General features: G+C 40.3%; 2 protein-coding genes across 4 annotated transcripts in view; one reads left to right on the top strand and one right to left on the bottom strand.

Annotated features, from left to right (window-relative positions):
- The window catches only part of LOC124167053 (protein groucho-like), a 464,536-nt gene extending 456,185 nt beyond the window's left edge, over nt 1-8,351 (bottom strand). For all 3 annotated transcript variants that reach the window (XM_046544830.1, XM_046544831.1, XM_046544832.1), the window contains exon 1: nt 7,847-8,351. In XM_046544830.1, coding sequence (XP_046400786.1) covers nt 7,847-7,882 — 36 coding nt within the window. In that variant the 5' untranslated portion in view covers nt 7,883-8,351. The remainder of the gene's footprint in view (nt 1-7,846) is intronic.
- A 99-nt stretch (nt 8,352-8,450) lies between these two features.
- Nucleotides 8,451-20,172, top strand: part of LOC124166543 (protein fem-1 homolog CG6966) — a 133,009-nt gene continuing 121,287 nt past the window's right edge. Inside the window, exon 1 of the mRNA XM_046544094.1 lies at nt 8,451-8,607. Coding sequence (XP_046400050.1) covers nt 8,548-8,607 — 60 coding nt within the window. The 5' untranslated portion in view covers nt 8,451-8,547. The remainder of the gene's footprint in view (nt 8,608-20,172) is intronic.

Raw genomic sequence — 20,172 nt, 5'->3', positions numbered from 1 at the left:
ATTGTTTCAATCGTAATTTGGAAAACTACCAAAAACTATCAACTACGGATATCAACTAGAAGCGGGGTCCTAATTGATGGGGGACATTAACACTTGAGCGGTCTCTCTTGCGACCAACTTCATTTTACACAAAAAATGACGACCACTCCATGGAAATAAGACGACTAACTGCTAAGAAGTCCCTTTTTATATTCGTAAACGATCCTAACGAGATAAAATATTTCGCGCAAAAAAATTGATACATAATTTTATTAGTTACATCAAGTAGTCATCGGCTGTTGTTGCTTATAGATTTGTAACTTGTCATTAGACGTTTAAAATAGATAGGTTGGGTTACTAGCTGAAAGCTAGCTTTCCCAGCGAACAGATGAGAGAAGAAAATGAATTATACATTCGTCATGAGAATATCTTCAATGGGAGAATGCGAAACATGCACAAAAACGGAATAAAGGACCCTGTATATATTACTACTAGAGAGCTAGGACCATAAATATTTAACACGCCAGATTTTCCGGCAAGTTAAAAATTATAATAAATCAAAGGACAAGTAATTCGATAGAGGATTGAACACACTTACTCCGCATTGGCAGAGAAAAGCTATCATTCTGCTCATAAATACTTCCTCGTTTGAGGGAAATTGAATCAAAAGACGCAATGTACAAGATATTATGGGGCAAGGAACTGCTTGTAAGGACTTCCTAAATAAATTTCCGAAATATCTATGTAATTATATTAATATGTCAGTCATGGGCGTGAGGCTTGATATGCTGTATAGCCAAAATCTGAAGAACACAGTTCCATTGACATCATTTAGTAATGTTCTCATTAAGCCCACTGATTCCCACCGACCATTCCACTCTCAGCAATATTTGAATTCGATAAAGCAGAGGGATTCCACTGAATCATCCATTAGAGACAGTATCAACTCACTGCAATAAAGGAAGCACAAACAAAGAATGCAAATAAGCGTGGTATGGTGGACAGTCTAGATTACAGTGGTGATATTCAATTTATAAAGCGTTTAATCCCGCGACTTGGGCATTGGAGGACTACATCCTATTCGAGTAAACAAATAGACAGTCGATACACATTTGCAAAATTTTCAGGTAGAGTCGGAAGGAATAGAGTATTGTATCATGCATGGTAAAATTTAAAACCTGAACTATGCATTTTTCACCCATCTCAGCGGTAAATCAATATAAACAAGAGAAAACGGGAACTTCAGCGACTCTTTTCCTTCAAATAATAAATCATCACGTGTTAAAATTTCCAACTTATATCTTAATAAACTTATTCAAAAGATAGCGCCGATTTTCAAAGGGACTACTTCACTATCACTAGCCAATCATCACCGAATGCACCCCACTGTTATCCATTACAAGCCCATGATACTTATCTACGACGTACCACGATCCGATTAAACCGTACCCACCAAACTCATCCGAGGACATACGCAGAAGACTCTTCCGAATGCTGTTACCCATGTTTCCCCAGAAACCTCTAATATCACGTTCGCTGTCTATCCTGCCGCTGACAGATAACTTCCCTTTTGGCAGCCACACTGATCACATGTCTGAATAAATCACATGGCACATCTCTTCCCTACTCACTATTCACTTCTACGCGAAGGTTCCATTCAGCAAAGCAACGCGATTCGTGCTACCACTACGACGGAACATGCGGAGAACGAACCATTCAATTCTGCGACAGGAACTCGCCATGTTTAACTACACTCCATATTCATCAAATCGTTTAAAAAACTCAAAAAAAAGCTGAATTGAACAAGATAGTCCAAAAACGAATTGGTGCGATATAGAGCAAATGAAACTGCAATCCCTTCCACCCGCCATCATTAGAAATTACGAAGAAAAGCTATGAGAAATTACGAAGGGATACCATTGGATTGTGCATCGTTAAAATCAAGGGGGAAAGAGCTAACCCGTGAAAATGACATTTAAAAGGACAGATTCAGCATATAAATAATAAAATGCTATATTCAGGAGAAAGATCAGCAATAACGGTCGGATGTACCTGTCAAAGGAAGAAAGACAATGAGTATAAATTTAACTACCGGCAAAATTGTTCAGGTTTTGGCATCTCGTACCTATCTATGGAATGCAAGGCTTCCAGATGCAATTCTCTAGACGATCAAACGAGCCTCCTCATCGGCCAAGGCCCAAAAATTCATGGACCATTCGAGGAAAAAAGGCGCAGACGGACTTGCTAAAAGGATAACAGCGGGTGGAGGAGAAATCGGATTCGAGAAAAAAAAAACGAGTAGCTCTCTCCATGAATTCCAAATAAAGCATTAGAAGACAGAAAATCAACTAAATAAAGGCAGATTTTCAGACAGACATATCCGACCTAACGATGCAGTTTAGACCCAAATTGTGGGCAGCTAAGCACGAGAGATTACAGGTGTGTACCCTGTCACATAACAGGCCATGAACTTTTTGAACTCGGCACCACTGGGAGTTGTGTCTCTTGATCAACATCCGAGTGCCGTCAGATGAAGGAGGCATGTCACCACAAACGCAAACTCATACATACTAGATATATCTTTCATATAGACACAATCTACAAAATACCATGCGAGCCACCTCTAGGGTGTTTGGCAGGGGGTGATCAATCACCAGCATGCATTTGGACTCCCACATGCACACCACACCGTCCAAAAAACGTCCCGTATTATAACAAACTATACTACTATATGCTGTTAGAAATAATAATTGAATTAAGAAACATGCATTAATTATTACATAGGTTAGTAGGCTACACTACAAGTCATGCAATCTACTTACGAGTTCTATTGCTGCCGTTATAATCTCTTATTGATCGTGGAAAAAATGACATTCGGAATCTGTCTGTTCTGCAATCTATCTCTCTTATTTTATTCATATGATCTGATCTTCCGTAGTATGTTGGCGTCCGTAAGATATGGTTAACTTCGTCAGAAAAGACACTGCTCTTGAATTTATCTAAAAGGTTTAGTCTGTTTTTCAATCTGCGGTCCGACAGAGATTCCCATCCGAGTTTATCTAAGAGGTCAGTTACACTAACAAGACTATCGTAACGACCTTTCACATACCTGGCAGCTCTTCTTTGCACGCGTTCTAACTCTGTTATTAAGCCTTTCATGAGGGTCCCAAACATTGGCAGCGTATTCTAAATGTGGTCTAGTAGAAGGGAAAAGTAGCTAATTTCTCTCACTTTGTCGTCGCACTTTCCTAATATTCTTTTAAAAAAAACCCATTTTACGATTAGCTTGACCGGTTATTTCTCGAATATGTTAATTCCACGATAGATCATTATTGAGTCTAACTCCTAGATAATTCACGGATTCAACAGTCTCTCACTTGGTACCAGTGGCGGATTTACGTGGAGACAAAGGGGCTATGCCCCCCCCCCCATCGCGTCGAAACACACACTAGGTAAAATAGATGTATTACGGGGTCACCACTTTGAACAAATGTTTGGCTACATTTTCTTACATATTTAACTTCTTTAACGAATTGAAATATAAATTAGCTTTAACCTTAATGCCTATTTTACATACTTTTGGTATATTACAATCCAGAGAGGGACTACCCCCCTTTGGCTATTCAATTTATACGAGATAGAATAGTAATCTTAGACCCCCACTAATCGTAGATCCAGGACAAGGGGTGCCCCCCTTGTCCCTATCCTGGATCCGCCACCGCTTGGTATGCACTACGCAATAATTGCAATACTCTATCTTCATGCTATGTTTGACATTGTACAAAACCTGGGAAATAAATTACTCAATGACCTTTCTCTAATTAGTAAGAAGGATTAACAAGAGGATATGGACTTCTGCGGAGGCCAAGACCAAATCATAAAAGACACGAGAAGGGCTGGAGCAGAAGTCGATTGGGAGCAGGAACGAAAGAGGTGGCGAGATGTTATTGGCGAGGCCAACAACCTTCTGAGGTCTAAGTGGCCTTATAGGTAATGTACCGTGGCGCAATAAGTCTCACGAACGAAATTATTAAATTAGAGCTCATTTCCAGCCATCCATGCTGTGGTTTCAGTCCACCATCAGCATACGCCATGAATGACAACACACGTTTGCTCAGTCCTATAGGCCTTATTGCACAAGTCTAGAGGAACTACAAAACCTGCTCGAAAAAAAAACTCCACACCACCAAACGATCCTCTGCATCGGCCGAAGCCCGAAAATTCCAGGGCCATGCGAGGGAAGAAGGCGCGGTGGGACTTGCTAGAAAGGTGGCAGTGGGTGGAAGAAGCGGGGAAGGGGAGGAAGACGAAACCGAGGATGTTTGAGGCGAGAGGAGTGCCTGCCGGGTGAGGGAAGCGGGGGAGGCGTTATTGGTTGCTAAGATAGGGGGCGGGGAGGGGAGGGTAAGAGGAAAGGGTAGGTAGAGAGAGAGAGAGAGAGATAAGTCTTACCTCTCTCGGGGGGAGGGAGGAAAGGGCGGGGAAGTCCACAGGACACCTTTAGTCCCGTGGGCAGGTCTCAAAAGCTAAGCGGGGAGAATGTGGGGGGCGGTCAGAATTATTAAGAGGATGAATGCCGCTTGCTCGATCGGTCTATTTTGGCGATGGATTTCTTGCTGAACTGGACATTTTACTGGCAGAAAATGATGAATTTGCAGGAATTTTGTAAAATCGAAAGTAGAAAAAAATTATGGAAAAACAGTGCCGCATCCGAGAATCGCTCACAGGATCTCCGGATAAGAATGGATACCACCAGGCTACGACTCGCTCTCGATCTAGGCCTATTTCTAAGGGAATATATTTGATCTGTAAATGTTAACCTGTGTTTTTTTGTTTAAACTATTAGCTATATCGTTCTATATGGGGGTGATTCGAGGACAGCCCCCGATGGAATACAACAATACAAAGTTTAATTGAAATCTGAGACCAGGTTTTCGGACACTGCCATTGTGAATACGCAGAGCAACCCTGTTTAACATTCACAAGATTGGAATTTTTTGTCGTTCTTCACGCATAACTGCGTTATATGGAATTAAAATTCCATAGTTATAAATAATTGTAAATAATGAGGCGCAGCAAGCTGAGGAGTTTCGCAAACTTGTGGATTTGATAGCGTATTCATTGACAAATCCACATCTGAGATGACATGAATTTTCTTTACGGCAAGGATTCCTAATATGAAATCCAACAGGCTTACTATGTACGAAAAGTTGGGATTGAGTGCGAAATAATATTGACTCGTGTAATCGCGGCGGATCGTCCTGAAGATGCGGGTTGGGGGGGGGGGGGGGGGGGGGGGGAGGTGAGGCTTTTCAAAAGCTGTCCGGTAGGGTGGCGGTGAGAATTGTTAAGATGACGTATGACTCCTGATCGATCGGTTGATTTAGGTGATGGGCATCTCTCCTGAACTGGAAATTTTAAGAGTGCACATAGCAGTCCCAGATTAACATTCACAGGTACCACAAATTTGGAAATTGTGATACCGAACTCACTCAGATGTGATTTTTCCGTCATGAGAGCAACAGTCAAATTAATGTCAAATCGAATTCAAATATTAAATTTTGAGTACGGTCTCACCACCTTCGGGACCAATATATATATATGAAAGTATAAGTCGTTATCTTGTGTATTGCAGTGTTTGTGAAACGTTATGTACCATAAATAGTCTTCATCTGCAACACTCAGGATGAAATATATAACATTCAGAAACATTGGCCGAGAATAGATGTTTTTCCATTGATCTAACCGAAGTCACGATACTGACGTACTTCCATTCACACACGAGAATGATACTCCCGTTTCGCGGCGGAATTCCCCTGAGGTGGGCGGAATTACGCATCATGAAAACGAAGAGGAAGGAGAACTTTTGACGAGCGTATCCTGGGGAGGCAGTCCTCCTCCCTCCAACCCGTTGATCGTCTACGCAAAAAAAATATCCTTAAAAGAACCACCAAAAAACCCACAGTGGAAATAATAGAAATAGCAGAGAACAAAGTGGATTTCGTTCAGACGTCATAGGAGTTAGTGTCATCTTCATAACTAATGACCTTCTCTCGCCTTCGAAACCCGAAGAAGACGAAGCGGCAACCTATGTCATCTAAATACTTAAACAGTCAATCAGCCTTGTAAAATTTTGGCAAATTTGCACATTTTGTAATTTCGCACAAACCCATAACAGCTACGGCGACATGAGCCATCAAAACAATATCAACCTTCTCCTTTATTTTCAGAGTGTAAAAACATATCCCAACGAGACAAAAAAATACTTTAAACATGACTTTAATTCCTCGAGCAACCGTGACTTAAATCTTAAACGAAGTACTTAAATCCAAAATAAAAGTACAAGAAGCAATGAATGAGTAAATGCCCAAAGTGGAAACGTTCAAGTACCCTTTCCAATTCTGGCATACAGAACTTGTTCCTTCGACTGACGAAGTAGCTGACCCTCGCCTCAATTATTGCCAAATATAATCAGCAGAAGCAATTATAGAACGATGGATTGGTATTGCGTGTTAACAGTCGAGGGAGGTAATCCGAGGTACGAATAAATAATTGAGCACTGGGATGAATGGTGAATGATGTGAGCGTCAAAATATGTTCACGTGCCAGGAAGGGGGCATAAAACTATGGAACAGGTACTCAGCGGATTGTACGTGGGGTAAAAAAACAACACTGGCAAATGCCGTTAAGTTACATTCATGTTGATAATAAAAACATACTACAGCGTTCTACCTCGATGCTTCCAATGAAAACAACCTAAGGCATGCATGTATCACAGGAGGGGATTCAACCCGGCCCGAAAATCATCTCGTTTATATAGCAGGAGTTACCCTCACAACATGCCAGCGCGACCGCATTGAATATATTAAAAACTGTCCGATAATCGCCGGGCCGGAGGAAGAGGTTTCGCGATGTATTTCGAAAATGGTTTCGCTTCTGAAATATAATAAACCCTCAAACATGAATCCACAAAGCATTATGTTTTTTTAAATAGGACGAACCGCGATTACCGGTCTTCAGAAGACCGGTAACCGGGGTGTGACCTCACCATGCAACGCAAAAAAACCGGGTGTCATTCCAAATACAGTGAGAGGGATGGGCGATACTCGTTCACGCAGTCAGCACTAGAATGAGAGGGGGAAAGATATCGTGGCAACTTGCCCGTTGTATGCCAAACGAAAACAAAGCGCCAATCACAAAGGCTTAGAGGAAGATGCAAATCGGAGTTATATGAAATAAAACAGCAACGAAGAGGAAATGGAAAACACAATAATAACTTAATTTTTAAACAATCGCTCCGCAAGTGAAAATGCTGTGCATTAGAAGCAAGGTAAAACCCAAAGACATATTATCAAAATATTAACGAGAAAATCAAAAACAGCCCATACGCAAAATACTGATGTCACTTGTAACATCTAGGAATACAAATGGAATGGAAGCGAATCTATGGTATACAAGATGATTCAATGTGTCGAAAACTCCGAAAGGCAGCCATCGTCACAGTCCATAATAGACACTCATTGAGGAACTTCACTAACATAAAAGTTTCATCGACTGTACTGTTGCTATGAGCAAAAAGAAAACAATAACATTCATTAAGGAATAACCAAGGAAGATCACCACAAAATATTACATCACTCCCTTTGATCTGTTGATAACCAACGAAAGGAATCCGAGCACATAAAAAGAAATTACTGTCACAGAAAACATTTTAGCACCGATAGCACAATGGTCTTCAACGATATCACACACAGATATCCATCGATTGAGTAATTAACACAGGAAATAGGGGAGAACGTCCAATGTAAACAAAGATGGTATCAGCCTAGGATGGCAGGTGGAAATTTAAGGTCGAATTTTTTCTTACCGCAGCCGAAGGATGTCTGTTAGGCGCTGGGTACATGGCTGCCACTCCCAGTAATCAACAGTCAAAGGGCATCACCTCTCCATCACCTCCTTGCTCCGGCAAAAATTACACGGTTTTTTCGCGGCTCTTTCACACACCTTCCCCCGTCGCTGTTGCCGCCTCAACTGCTGCGCGCGAACCGATATCACCCTTCACACTGCCGAACTCGTTCACTACACACACAACACGTCACACACTGGACCTTTTGGCGCGCACACTGATGCACTACCCTCTCAAGATCCACCGAAAATACCTCATCCACTGAGCAAGGTGGTGCTGTGTTATTCGCGCACTCTAATTCAAATTTTACAAAAATGTCAAAGAGTTTTCGCACATCCAGCGCTCACTATCCATTGTTTCCCTACCGCCAGCGCCAGATAGTTTACTTGTAATGGCGTATATCCCACGTGGGGTGCCCACCGAGAAACGTCACGACCACCTCCGCCAATGGCCGCTCCTAAAATGAATTCGCTCCGCCCAGAGCTTCCCCCTCTGACAGGACGAATCAACTCCACGTGGAGTAGCGACACTCAGTTGTTTGAGGCACTGGAGGCCTCTCACGGTCGAACGAGGAACTTGGTGTAGGGCGCATTGTGTTTTGTTCCCCAGTCAGCCAGTCGCAGCTGGTGGAAGACGGTCGTTTTTGTTGTTATCATGAGAAGATGGACTTCAAAAACGTTGTTTACATCGCTGCAAGGGATGGAAAGCTTCGTCGTTTGAGGGTAAGTTAATCTTTATTTACTTATTCATCCATTTCATCAGTTTTTGTCGAAAAAATCGTGTTAATGGAGGATTTGTTATCAGCGGTGATTGATTTTTCGTGAGAAGTCCTAGTGGCAAGGAGAGCTCCCATAGTGGTTTAATTTTAGCATTCCCTTCAATGTCTGCGGGTATAGGCCAGTTTAGGGGTGTTTATTTTTTATTTAAATCTTCAATACTGCCTTGTTTCAGTTTCCTATCCAGTTTGAACCTAAAATCCCGCATGGATTCATACGCGAAAAGGAGTTGGATTTATTCTTCCGTGTGCAGTGTATCATTGTTTTCAAAAATGTAATCCCTTATTTCATCATGATAATTTTATGGGAATTGCTGTTTTATCCAGTAAGTGATTGGTTACGGCGTGGACTTAATATACTTGTGGTTTGATGGAGTTTTGAAGTGAAGTTTAAATGCCTTATCAGTACGGTGCATTTCCCGTTCATGTGTTGGGCGCTTGAATGTTTTTATTTCTTTATTATGTGCTTCCAAATATATTTTAGGATATGAGTTGTTTTCATTTTCGCAATGATCATTTTCAGCTCTATGATGGCTTCGATGTTCAAAATTCTTTATGAATCACGAACTAAACTTGATACACCGACTTACCTTCTTCTTGTCCTTGGATACCAATAAATATATGCCTTATTTGTGAAAGATTTACTGTTGAGATGACTTTTCTAGCATATTTATTATTCCCCATATTAATTATTGTGGTGAAATTTAGTATGAATAAAGGTTTCAGCACATTTGTTATGAGCCAGTACCTCAAATTCATGTCCACGAATGTCGAATAGTTGTATCATTTTCCTTAGATTATGGATGATATCGTTGGCTATTGATTTAATTGCATTTAGGTCTTGCCTCCTTGTTAGAGGGCAGAATACTGATTTATTTATGAGTGAGAAATCGCCGAAGAGATTAAGGTGGTGAACTGTATAATTGTGCTTCGATTAAATGCGAAATGCAGTTGTGACATACCAGCATTGTTTGGCCGGTAGACTGATGAAAATCAGGCGTATGACTTTTGCATATGGAAGAGGAGTTACGAATTTGTTCGCTCGTCACCGATTTTTAGGGCAGGATTGAACAAGCAATAGTAGTCAGTAGTAGCCCAACGTCGACCAAACCAAGGACCGGCTGCGGTATGTACCATTGTGAGTTATGTCCATGGTTGAGTTAATTTTTAGCTATTTTTATGATTTTCATGTATTTTTGTATAGTTGAAACATGTTGAGTACTTATGCCAAGGTCTATGATTCGACATGGAATGTAGAACATTTTTATCCTTCCAATCAAGTGTGTATAGGCTTGCTCACAGCATCTCATCGATAAATTGTTATCAGCGAGGAAAATGAAACTGCGTCTGTGGTAGATCAATTTTCTTGCAGACGAGACAGCTATTTGTTTTTGCTCGTATCTACATAGTGTACCTATGCCGTAATGAATGGCCTACTCTTGGTGAAGTCTACATTGTGTTCTCCATTTATTTCGACCAGTCTTCGATTTTTAACTGCCTTCGATTGTCTTCTTTTTTTAGAAATTGCTGCTATTTCAAATTGTGTACTCGCGTGTAGCGTAGGCCGGTTCTGGCAGTGACAGCGGGAAAACGGCACACGAACAGCTGTTGCCAATGGTAAGCATGATTCCACAGTCAGCTGATCGTAACTGTTCATTCGTTTCCGCAAAAATTTTATATTTCCAACATTTTTCGGCAGCGATGATCCTAACATCCGTTCTCAAAGATCTCAAGTGCAACACCTGGCCCTCAAAAAGTTACAACAAGCATTAAACAGTCCTAACTTAATCTCGCAAGAGTTGGTTGATACCCACTTAGCTATTCATTGTGTGAGCGCGAGGAAACCTTTGATTTCCTCTGAACTTTTAATGTGGCAAATAGGATCTACTGCGGAATCCTATTTGGAAAATGCATTCACGATCAGGAGTCATGCATGCGTTCGTCTTTGTGTCTGCCCGACCATCATAAACTCCCGTTTGCTTTTTGGACTGTTAATTTAATAAAATTTTCTTTTAGTCATGATGATATATTTTTATGTGAAGGTAATACGGGTATCATATTTTTACGTCTCAACTGTGGTCCCATGGCATGAAAGTTGATTCTCTGAATTCGCCTGGATATTATATCGTAAATTGTTTGATGAGGCACCAATAGGAGCTCTATGCAGTATATGTTACCCTTGGTAAACATTTCGCGTCCATAATGTTAAACTCAGCAACAAATGTCAGCCATATACCTAGAAATATGAAATGAGCCAGGCGGATTGATAGATAAATCTTGTACCCATTTAAGGGCTGAAAGTGGGTTTTGTTTTACTGGCCCCTCTATCGAGAGATATCGCCTCACATTCGAATATGAGAATTAATCAATGCAAAAGTTGAAGACGAAGTTTCCCAGGGCTAAACTTCTCGAAACGCTCTCACACAACTAAAATGGCTAACTCTTGGTACAAGCGATTTTCTTCCTAGCACAAATTGATAAAAGGAATATTCATTAATAGGTGCACAAGGGATACGAGTGAGTCTCCGTTCTCTGCTGACATCAAGAGGAAAATCAGTTGCGATACAAAATATGTAATTGGTCTCGTTTGTTTTCTTTGCCTAATTTCTGTTCATGACTGTTTAGAAAAGGAATCGCTTGTTCCCTTTGGCCTCTAATCCCCTTAAGACGTTATACATATGCAGTTTGTTATTTTATTCATGTGCAGAAATATGAAATTGTTTCATTTGTAACCAGACGAATAGTTTGTCTTGTGCAATTTACTTTAAATGGTTTTCATCAATTTAGGAGCCACCACAATGCGCTTATGTAGCATGGATGGTGTAGTGTATGTAATAACTAATTGAGCTTTACATTCGACTTTAAGTATTTATATGATTTTTATATCGTATTTTCTCCACTTTCTACCAAGTAAAATATTTTTTTTTAAGTTTCTACCTATTCAGAGTGGACGAAGCGCCTGTCGTAAACATTTTTAGGGGCCTGAGATTTCCTCCGAGTTGATTTTTATTTACAGATAGCGATTTCCTCCTGTTCGCAGAAGCAATAAACACCACGAGCAAGACATCCCAGTGCATCACTGAAAAACCTTTTCGAAGAAATTCTTTGGGGTAGCTTCGTGAAAGCATCATATTTCAGTGGAGAACGTATTTCTGTGTGAGAAGCTTACTGTCCTTTCAGTCGTGTCTACCATTGATCAAGTCAGTGATCTAATAGGATGACAAGAACTGCGATAATAAGATAACTACATTGAATAGATCTCAGTCCACGTGCAGGCTGTCATTCGCCGTGTCGCGTCTGATCTGATCATCTTCAAGTTCTTGTTAAATTTTGTTTACCGTCATCTACGTTGCCCTCACAGAACAAGTATTGCTGATTATTCTATTACATACGATGTGTGGAAAGAATTTCAAGTTTTCGGCTTATAATCCCCATCTGTCTTTCTGCGAGTGACAATCGAAAACGACATTTTGAAAGAGCGATGTGGATATCGGTATCTAATGTGTAGCAGTTTCAAGCGGGATTTTAATATTATCTGATATATTCCTTTGTTGCCTTTCCTCGATGTTATCATTTATAGGTGTAAGAGCATTGACATATTTACCCCCTCTACGCGGCATAAGTAGGATCGTCGTGGTAGTAAGAATCTGGGGCGCAGCTAAGAATTAAGGCTAGAGGGGGTTTTAGGCGCCACTAATACTTCGGGTTCTGGGGGTTATGGAATACCCGCGGGTGGTGCGGGGTGCCTCCCCCAGAAAATTTTAAAGATTTCTGGTTCGAAGTACTTGGCGAGTTTAACGGCTTTCGGGTGGATATTTGATTACTCATAGCACGATTTTATAAGTATTAATTTTGCAATTAATTAAAATAGATTAATCTCAGTAATTTCTCTGAGCACTTTGGGGGGGGGGGGGGAGGGAGAGGGAGGTGTTACCCCCCAAACCCCCCCTCGCTGCGCCGCTGGTAAGGATAGCTAATGTTTCCTCAATTTAGTGTTATAGTTTTCATTTTTCCTTATCTTTGGAATATGTGTATTGAATGAGCTCGGTGATATTTTTCATAGCTTTAATTTTAGTTCAATGATTATGTTTACAGTAACTAATTATTCATAGGTAGTGTGTGTGTCCCGCCTATCACCAATTTCATACAATTTACCAAGTTTGAAAACAATTTTTTGTCGCTACGACCGCGATAATTCGTTCGTTCGGTCTATTTAAAAAATTATTCGTATCCATACATATAATACACGCTGCAAACTATGTTTATAAACTATGCATAAAGTATTCATGTAGGCACTTTGCGTTTCAATTGCAGGTAGAAAATTTGCTGTGAACTATGCTGAATGTTATCACGACATTTACGTCACTTAGGTTCGGTATCACCAAATTTTCCCAATTACTCCCGTTACTAACGCAATGACGCCATGGAATTTGCTTGTATTTTACGTATAGTTTCGTGCACGTACTACTTGCGTATCGATGTTTAAGGGCTTTTATATGATATTATTGCAAATCTAGTATGTTGTATACACTTTATGAGTCTTCATGGTTGAGGACCGGAAATGGATTATAAAAAATTCCCCCTCTCTTCCAATTTAGCTCTGGGTTATATTCCATATCATTCGTAAGTTGATATTAATTGCTGGTGATCTGAGCTGTTCCACTCAGAGTCTCCCATGTTTATCGTCGGTGGGCTAATCCAGAGGGTGAAAGATGGCCGTTCAACTCTCGTTTTTTTTCTTTGAAACCACACTTCATGGCCGGTGGGATCTCTTAAGCATGCATTTCGCTAGTTTCCTTGTCCGATGCTCCAGAAATATCTTTGGGAGCGGCCTTCTTGCAAATCATCAGATTGCTTTGGGTGCGGTAGGGTTTTCTTAAGCGGTTGATCCAATGACTCATGCTCATACCGTCAGCACTTATTCAATACAAGAAGGTTTCGAGGCCTCGGTGAATTAGGATTACTCATGTTGAAAGCGTTTGCACTCTCTTCTTGTTTTTGAAGTCCCCGATAGATACCCAGGCCAGGAAAATTGCCAGGAAGATGTTTTCGGGAGGCTTAAACAGCAAGTCCTAACAACTAGGCCTTCTACGTAGGGAGCCATCGTATAGTAAATCCCATTTCCCTGTAGACAACTATCGGATCCAATCGTGAAAGAAGTGGTACCGGTAAACCGCAACCAGCCAGTGTACTATGCAATAATTTTTATTTCTATGTTTAGTGTGTAGAGAGTTGGTTGCATTTATAGAAACTGAAATTGAACGCTGAAAATATCGTTTTGTGTGTGTGTGTCTTTTTAAGTCAGTGCGTACTTAGTTCACTGGTTAGTTCATTTTTTATATTTTTTTCATTCTTTTTTTTTATTTTTTTATTATTTTTTATATTAAGTTGCTGCGCTGACACAAATCCCTTTGTCAATTTTTTAAGTACTCCCGTACTGCGTTAGTACTTACTCCATCCACGCCATCTACTCATCATTAATAAAGTCACAAAAGTTACCTCGTAAACCATCTTCTCTTCCACCTCTTTTCTGCTCACCCAACCCCTTCCCCCACGTCAAACTTTTAGAAACGCCAAACGACATTCGTGTGTGATACCTTACGTCCATTCTTCCAGGGAGGCTGAAAATACTCCGCCAGTTCAAATTCGGTATTGGTCTTAGGGCGGTGACTTCCCGCCACTTTTCCCGGCAGGTCAGCCGTGGAAGAACACGGAAATGACTTCGACAAATCGCATAGCCTCTCCTTCTCTGCAAGGTAGTCGCCGTCAGTGAAGCCTATTAGTTGAAAGGGAGTTTAGTGCATAAATGGTAGTCGAAGGTGTGCCTTCGGGGCAAGGGGACTGGCGGATTGCTGTTTTTTCCTCCCCGACTGCCTTTAAGTGATACGATGTGGCTTTGGTTTCCTATTCTCTCTCACTCACACGTGTTCTAGCGAAGGTCGTGGATCGCTTCCAATAATCTTCCCTCTTTCTTCCTCTAATACCCTTTCCTCTTAAGACTGGCTGACTTGTGTCCTCTAGGTGAGGAGGTTCTCGCTTTCGACCTTGATCCCGCTATGTTTTATTGATGCCTGCATCTCCCAAGGTTTTTTGGATGCTCAGTTTTAATACACTCCCCTCTCAGCTGTCGAAAAATTACAGTATATATTACAGTCTAGGGCTCTTTTAAACTTGATATGGCAAGGAGTACAATAAGGTCTCGATAGCCCTCTTAGCAAAAATAGCGTTCCTTCTGATTTTGGGCACATCAAGGTTATAATAGTAGTGAAATCCGAAGTAAAAGATCCTAATCCATTTAATTTAACCATGTAAACCTACCTGACTGACAGAATATAGCATGGCTTGTAACCGATATGTTAAGGAAGACAGTTGTGATAATAATTTATAGAAATGAAAAATTCGAATGTGATTGTCTCCCTCTTACATTCCTGTGACATCCTAAAATCACTTTTATAATTAGGTATTAGAAAGTAGCACGATTCATTTTTGTGATTATTCGTTTAATACTAATGGTCGGACATCAGATACGTGTATGAAACACAAGAAGTTGGGAATACTTTATCTGAACCCTAGAAAATTGAAATTGTTGTTGTTCCGCCACACTAGTGCAGATCACTGCGCTTCACCGATTCTATTTTAATGCGACTCACGACGGATCACTATTCGCTGAGATTCCATTCTTTGAAAGACAAAAATTTGTAGATAATAAAAGTATTATCATATTCTCCATCAGGTTAATAAGTCGTCACATCATGAAGTTCTTTAGATGCCAGGAACGGAAAAATCGAAAACATTTTGAAAAGGTTCTCTTCCGCGTATCCAAGTGCAAGGGAAATTCATTGCGGCTCAGGAGATACGTCTCCTGTCAAAATCGTGATATTCCAAATATGGAGTCTGGAAGGTCGCCGGAAGGGAAAAGCTGTAATATATAAGCTTATCTATCTTTTGCGCAGGAAATTGTGTTTTGAGAGAAGGATTAACATCTCTTTGGAAAGCCGCAGTTGACCTTACCTTAATAATCTTATGTTGTCTCCTAAAAATTATTTAATGGGCTACATATGCTTGATTTTTATTTCGTTTACTAGTTCCTTTCCATAGTATCACTTTATGTTTTGCTTCTATCACGACCTTCGACGTGTAAGTTCTAATCGTTGCATTTTCTCCTTTATTCGAATCAAATTTTATGCTAATGCAGAGTCCGGTCTTTCGTATTCCTTTCCTTTTCCTGTACGAGGTGTAGGCTGCCTTCTTAGAACTGCATCCGTTTTTCTTTTACGGATTCATGGAAAGTTCGGCCGATATAGGTGTAATTTTAAATGGTCTTTATTCGCCCCTAAAACTTTTGGAAAAATAAGCACTTAACTATACTATGTCACAATGATGACTTGTACTGATGAAGTTTGATGGCTGGTAGTGTTCCTCATGATATGATGCTGAGCTTATTTCTAGTTGGTTCAAGACGATAGTTCACCCCTCCATGATTCCACCTTAGCCTGAGTGTGTTGATAATAGGACGCCAGCGATATAATATTTGCTAATGTGTGCTATCAGATCTATTTTCTGGTTCACCTCGTGAATCCTTTCTTCTAGTATTCTTTTGGACAGGGTGATTCGATAAGCCAAGCCCCTGAAATGAGTTTACCGTAATCATCCACTAAAATATTGCAACATCTGTTGGACAATGGCGTTACCGATTGCCCCTTAAATTACGATGTATATAAATGTTCCTTGAAAGTTGCGAAAGACTTTGCATCGTGGTCCATGCGTATAAAAGTAACTCTTTGGACTCTTGATGGAGTATTGAAGTGACTGATCACCGAGCTTAGTGGACTTCGTTTATCCTCGCCCTTTGCTCGGACAAATAATAAATTACTCTCTGATTACAAATTGTTTCTCCATACAAATAATAATCGATTAAATCCAGATGATGAGCCTTAAAGTGTCACAATTCAAGTGTTCTTACATTAATAACTATTGTATATTTAGTTTCTCTAGCACTTCTTATTTTACAAAATTAGTTCTTAAATACCTATAACTGCACGATGTATTAGCTCAGTGATTTCGAAAAGAGGTTAGGAAATCAGCTATTGCTACTAATTCTGTGCTGTGTAAATTACCGTCTACGTTTCTCCCTGTGTTTCCAATCCTGTGGTAGCACTTGTGACGGTGTAGCGTGTTGTGCGTGCATTATATACATGCGTAAATACGTCACCTCTGTCGAACGTCCATGTGCTGGTTAAAACATTCCCATAGTCAATAAATGGGATTTGCTAATCTAAGGACAACTGAAATAGTTTTCCTGCCATATATGACCTCTTCTACAGAGCAGGATCATCTCATCGCCACGGCCCCGAGAGTATGCGATCCTTTCGATGCTAAATTATTCCGCACCTTTTACTTTCCATTGCGATCAGCTGTTTTGCACCTACCTTTCCTCCTTCCCCATTCCCCACATGTTTTACGGGTTGCTTGGAATGAGTCAGAGATCGAGGATTGGGGGAGAGGGGGAAGTCCCGTGGACTGCGAGATACTCGTGCCTCTCTCAAGTGGAGTGTCTCTCAATCATTGGTGAACTGGCTGGGGCTCGTCCCTCGAGGGATCCGTGACGGAAGAGGCGACTCATCCGCCCGAGAGGCTGACCTCCTTTCGGTCCACCGCCGTTTGTAGACGTCACACTAATCTCTATTACAACGGAACATCATCCCGAGTCGCATTTCGCGCTCTCCAAGGAGAAGCTTCCGAAACGACGTCACTACCTGCATGCATCACTGTTTCATGCCGCTTTCCTTCTGCATCACGAGTGTTACCGTTAAGGATTCTCCAGTGGGGCACTAAAGTGCCGTCACCTACCGCGAATTTAAATGAATTTGCAACTGCAACTACTCAAGAGGTTTGCGGTGAGGTGGTCAAATGTACACGGGGAGATAATGTATTTTATTAGCGCTTTTAACCGGAGTTAACGTTCCAGATGATATTTTCTATTGAATTAATAACTTTTCAATTCCTCTCGAGTTCAGTCTCTAATGTAAAAATTACTTTGTTAAAATATATAGCTAGCCTGACTGCAGAAATTTTCATCCTGATTATAAGATTATTTATATTTTATATTTATATACAGTTGTAGAGGGTACATTTTTGGGTAAACGAGAGAGAGGAAGAAAAAGAATCGGATTTTAGATTGAATTTAACGGAGTATGCCTTATTATGAAGTGAAGAGGGAAGTCAAGGAATGGAGGGGAGACCATAATGCTTGTTAAATACTCCATGCTAGCTACCTTTATTAGTGGAATAACATAATAAATATAAATTATGTATTTAGCCCCGCTGTACGTAAAACTCTACAAGCCACCTCAATGGTGCTGGGGCGAAATTGAGTTTTCATGTCAATTTTATGTATGTGGTGGATGTGCAAATAGTAAAATAACTCGTCGTAGGGATATTTCTTGATATTGTATTCTTTCTTCGTATGAGTACGTGATCTAGTCCACGTTCGTCGTCATGAAATTTATTCCTTTTGCTTCATACAATGAGTTGTGAAATGGTCGTTTACCGTCGTGGTAATATCAACTCGTCCTTCCATCATGACTTACAATTTCCATTTTACTTATGATTGAGTACTCAGTGAAATCCCGGACGAAGTTTTTATGGGTTTGTTGGAATTCTTTGCGTATGCGCCATCACTGTTATTAATTATTTTATGATAGGCACATAGAGATTCGCCGAGTTGTTTTTTTTTTTTCCTCTTCACTCTTTGGACTTTAGGAGGAAATATCTTGCGCATAATCAAAGTGACTTGTGTACTTCGTTTGGACATGTCGTATGCCCTCGCATATTAATAAAACGAAGTTACTCTGTGTTTACAAATATATTATTTTCTTCCATTTTTTTATTTAAATCCAAAGATGGCATAGCATGTAACTCAAGGTTATCTCTCCATAATTTGTTCAATGTACATTACGTATTTTATGTTTTTATACTGATATTTGACTCTCAGATTTTCAAGACACCTTCAAAATTTCAAGTTTTATTTTTAGCACACTGTGGTCAATGTTTCTCGCACGACAATCTGCTGAAGATTTGGAATGACATCGCCTTTTCACAATATTTATTGGCATGAGTACCCTTTTCAGTGCGCGTGGATTTTCAAGGATGTCGTAAATTTTGTAGCATAAAAACATTCAAGGAATCGGTGAGTGGGTGAAATTATCTGGATCCATGCTCAGTTATGTCCTGTCGTTGTTCCTTCAATCCGCTACATTAATTTTTGAAACGTAATGCGTACTTATACTATGAGGATAGCTTCATCACTGCGCTCCGTCAAGATTAGGCGAAACTCACAGTAAATGGGCGTCAGGAGAGAGAAAAAGTGAAACTGGTTACACTAAACTTCATCTCCGAAAATGTTCTCTTAGCCGCGTTTTTTAAAGGTTTTTCTCGTAGCCTTCTTCTAGAATAGCCAGCCTAATCTGTTCCCATTTATCGTTGACGTGCGTCGGATGTGAACGTCATCTTCCTTCAAATGCGGCTTGATAGCGGTCATTTGGTGATTGCTATGATTTTATAACAGAGCCATTTTTAGAATTCATTTCTCGCTCTTTCAAAATATTTCAGCCTGAACATGGGCGTACCCTGCGGGGGGTAGGAGAGGGCAACTGCCCCTCTCTTCCCTAGAAGCAAAAGTGAATTTTGTTCAAAACGTAAGCTTTGAACAAATTCACTTTAAATCTAAGAAAAGTGATATTAGTATAAAATGTGCAATTTAAATAAAATTATTTTATTTTCTAGCAAATAATGTTAAAAACTAATAAAGCGCTGTTACAATATTTTTGAAATTTTGGTTTCCTTAACCATTTCTGTGTTATTACTTGCACGACCACGGCTTGTCCCCCCCTTTAGTTTTGATTCTGGGTACGCCCTTGAACCTGAAGCTTCAGGTTGCCGGATCTGTACCGACTGAGACATGATGCTAGTGCTTAGGCCTTATTTACAACTAGCATACCCGTGTAGCCTGTGATTTGGCTGAATGTGACGTAGCCTCTACCGGCGGATCCTGCTAGGTGAGAGGTATTCCTGGAAAAAACTGTAAATGAAACCCACCCCCTGAAAATTTTATGAATTTTACTCCGGACATGTGAATTTTGATAATTCTTTAGATCTATCACGTGAAGGTACAAGTATTTCAAACAAGTTTTACTTACAAAGCCAACGCACTACGCCGAACGGTAATCGTCGTCAGTATCTGCGTTATTCGTAGTTAACGGTACAGCCATTTTTGTGGGCCTGCTCGAGAACACGAAATCAAGTAGGACATGTTTCTCCAGGCGTAGGCCAATGGGATGTAAACATGAGATAAGTAATTATTGACGATTTGACATTTAGGTAATTTTTACGATGGCTGACTTTTGGTCTGCTGTATTTAATTTTGAAGTGAGCATATATCGCTTGTTCTTCATAGGTTTTGCAGGTAAATCATAGAAACGGAGAGTGAATTTTCGGTATAAAGTCAAGTAAT

The sequence above is a fragment of the Ischnura elegans genome, chromosome 10, assembly GCF_921293095.1.
Source record: "Ischnura elegans chromosome 10, ioIscEleg1.1, whole genome shotgun sequence".
In the NCBI taxonomy this organism is placed as follows: domain Eukaryota; kingdom Metazoa; phylum Arthropoda; class Insecta; order Odonata; family Coenagrionidae; genus Ischnura; species Ischnura elegans.
The sequence above is the reverse complement of the archived record's forward strand: the minus strand, read 5'-3'. Positions and strand labels throughout refer to the sequence as shown.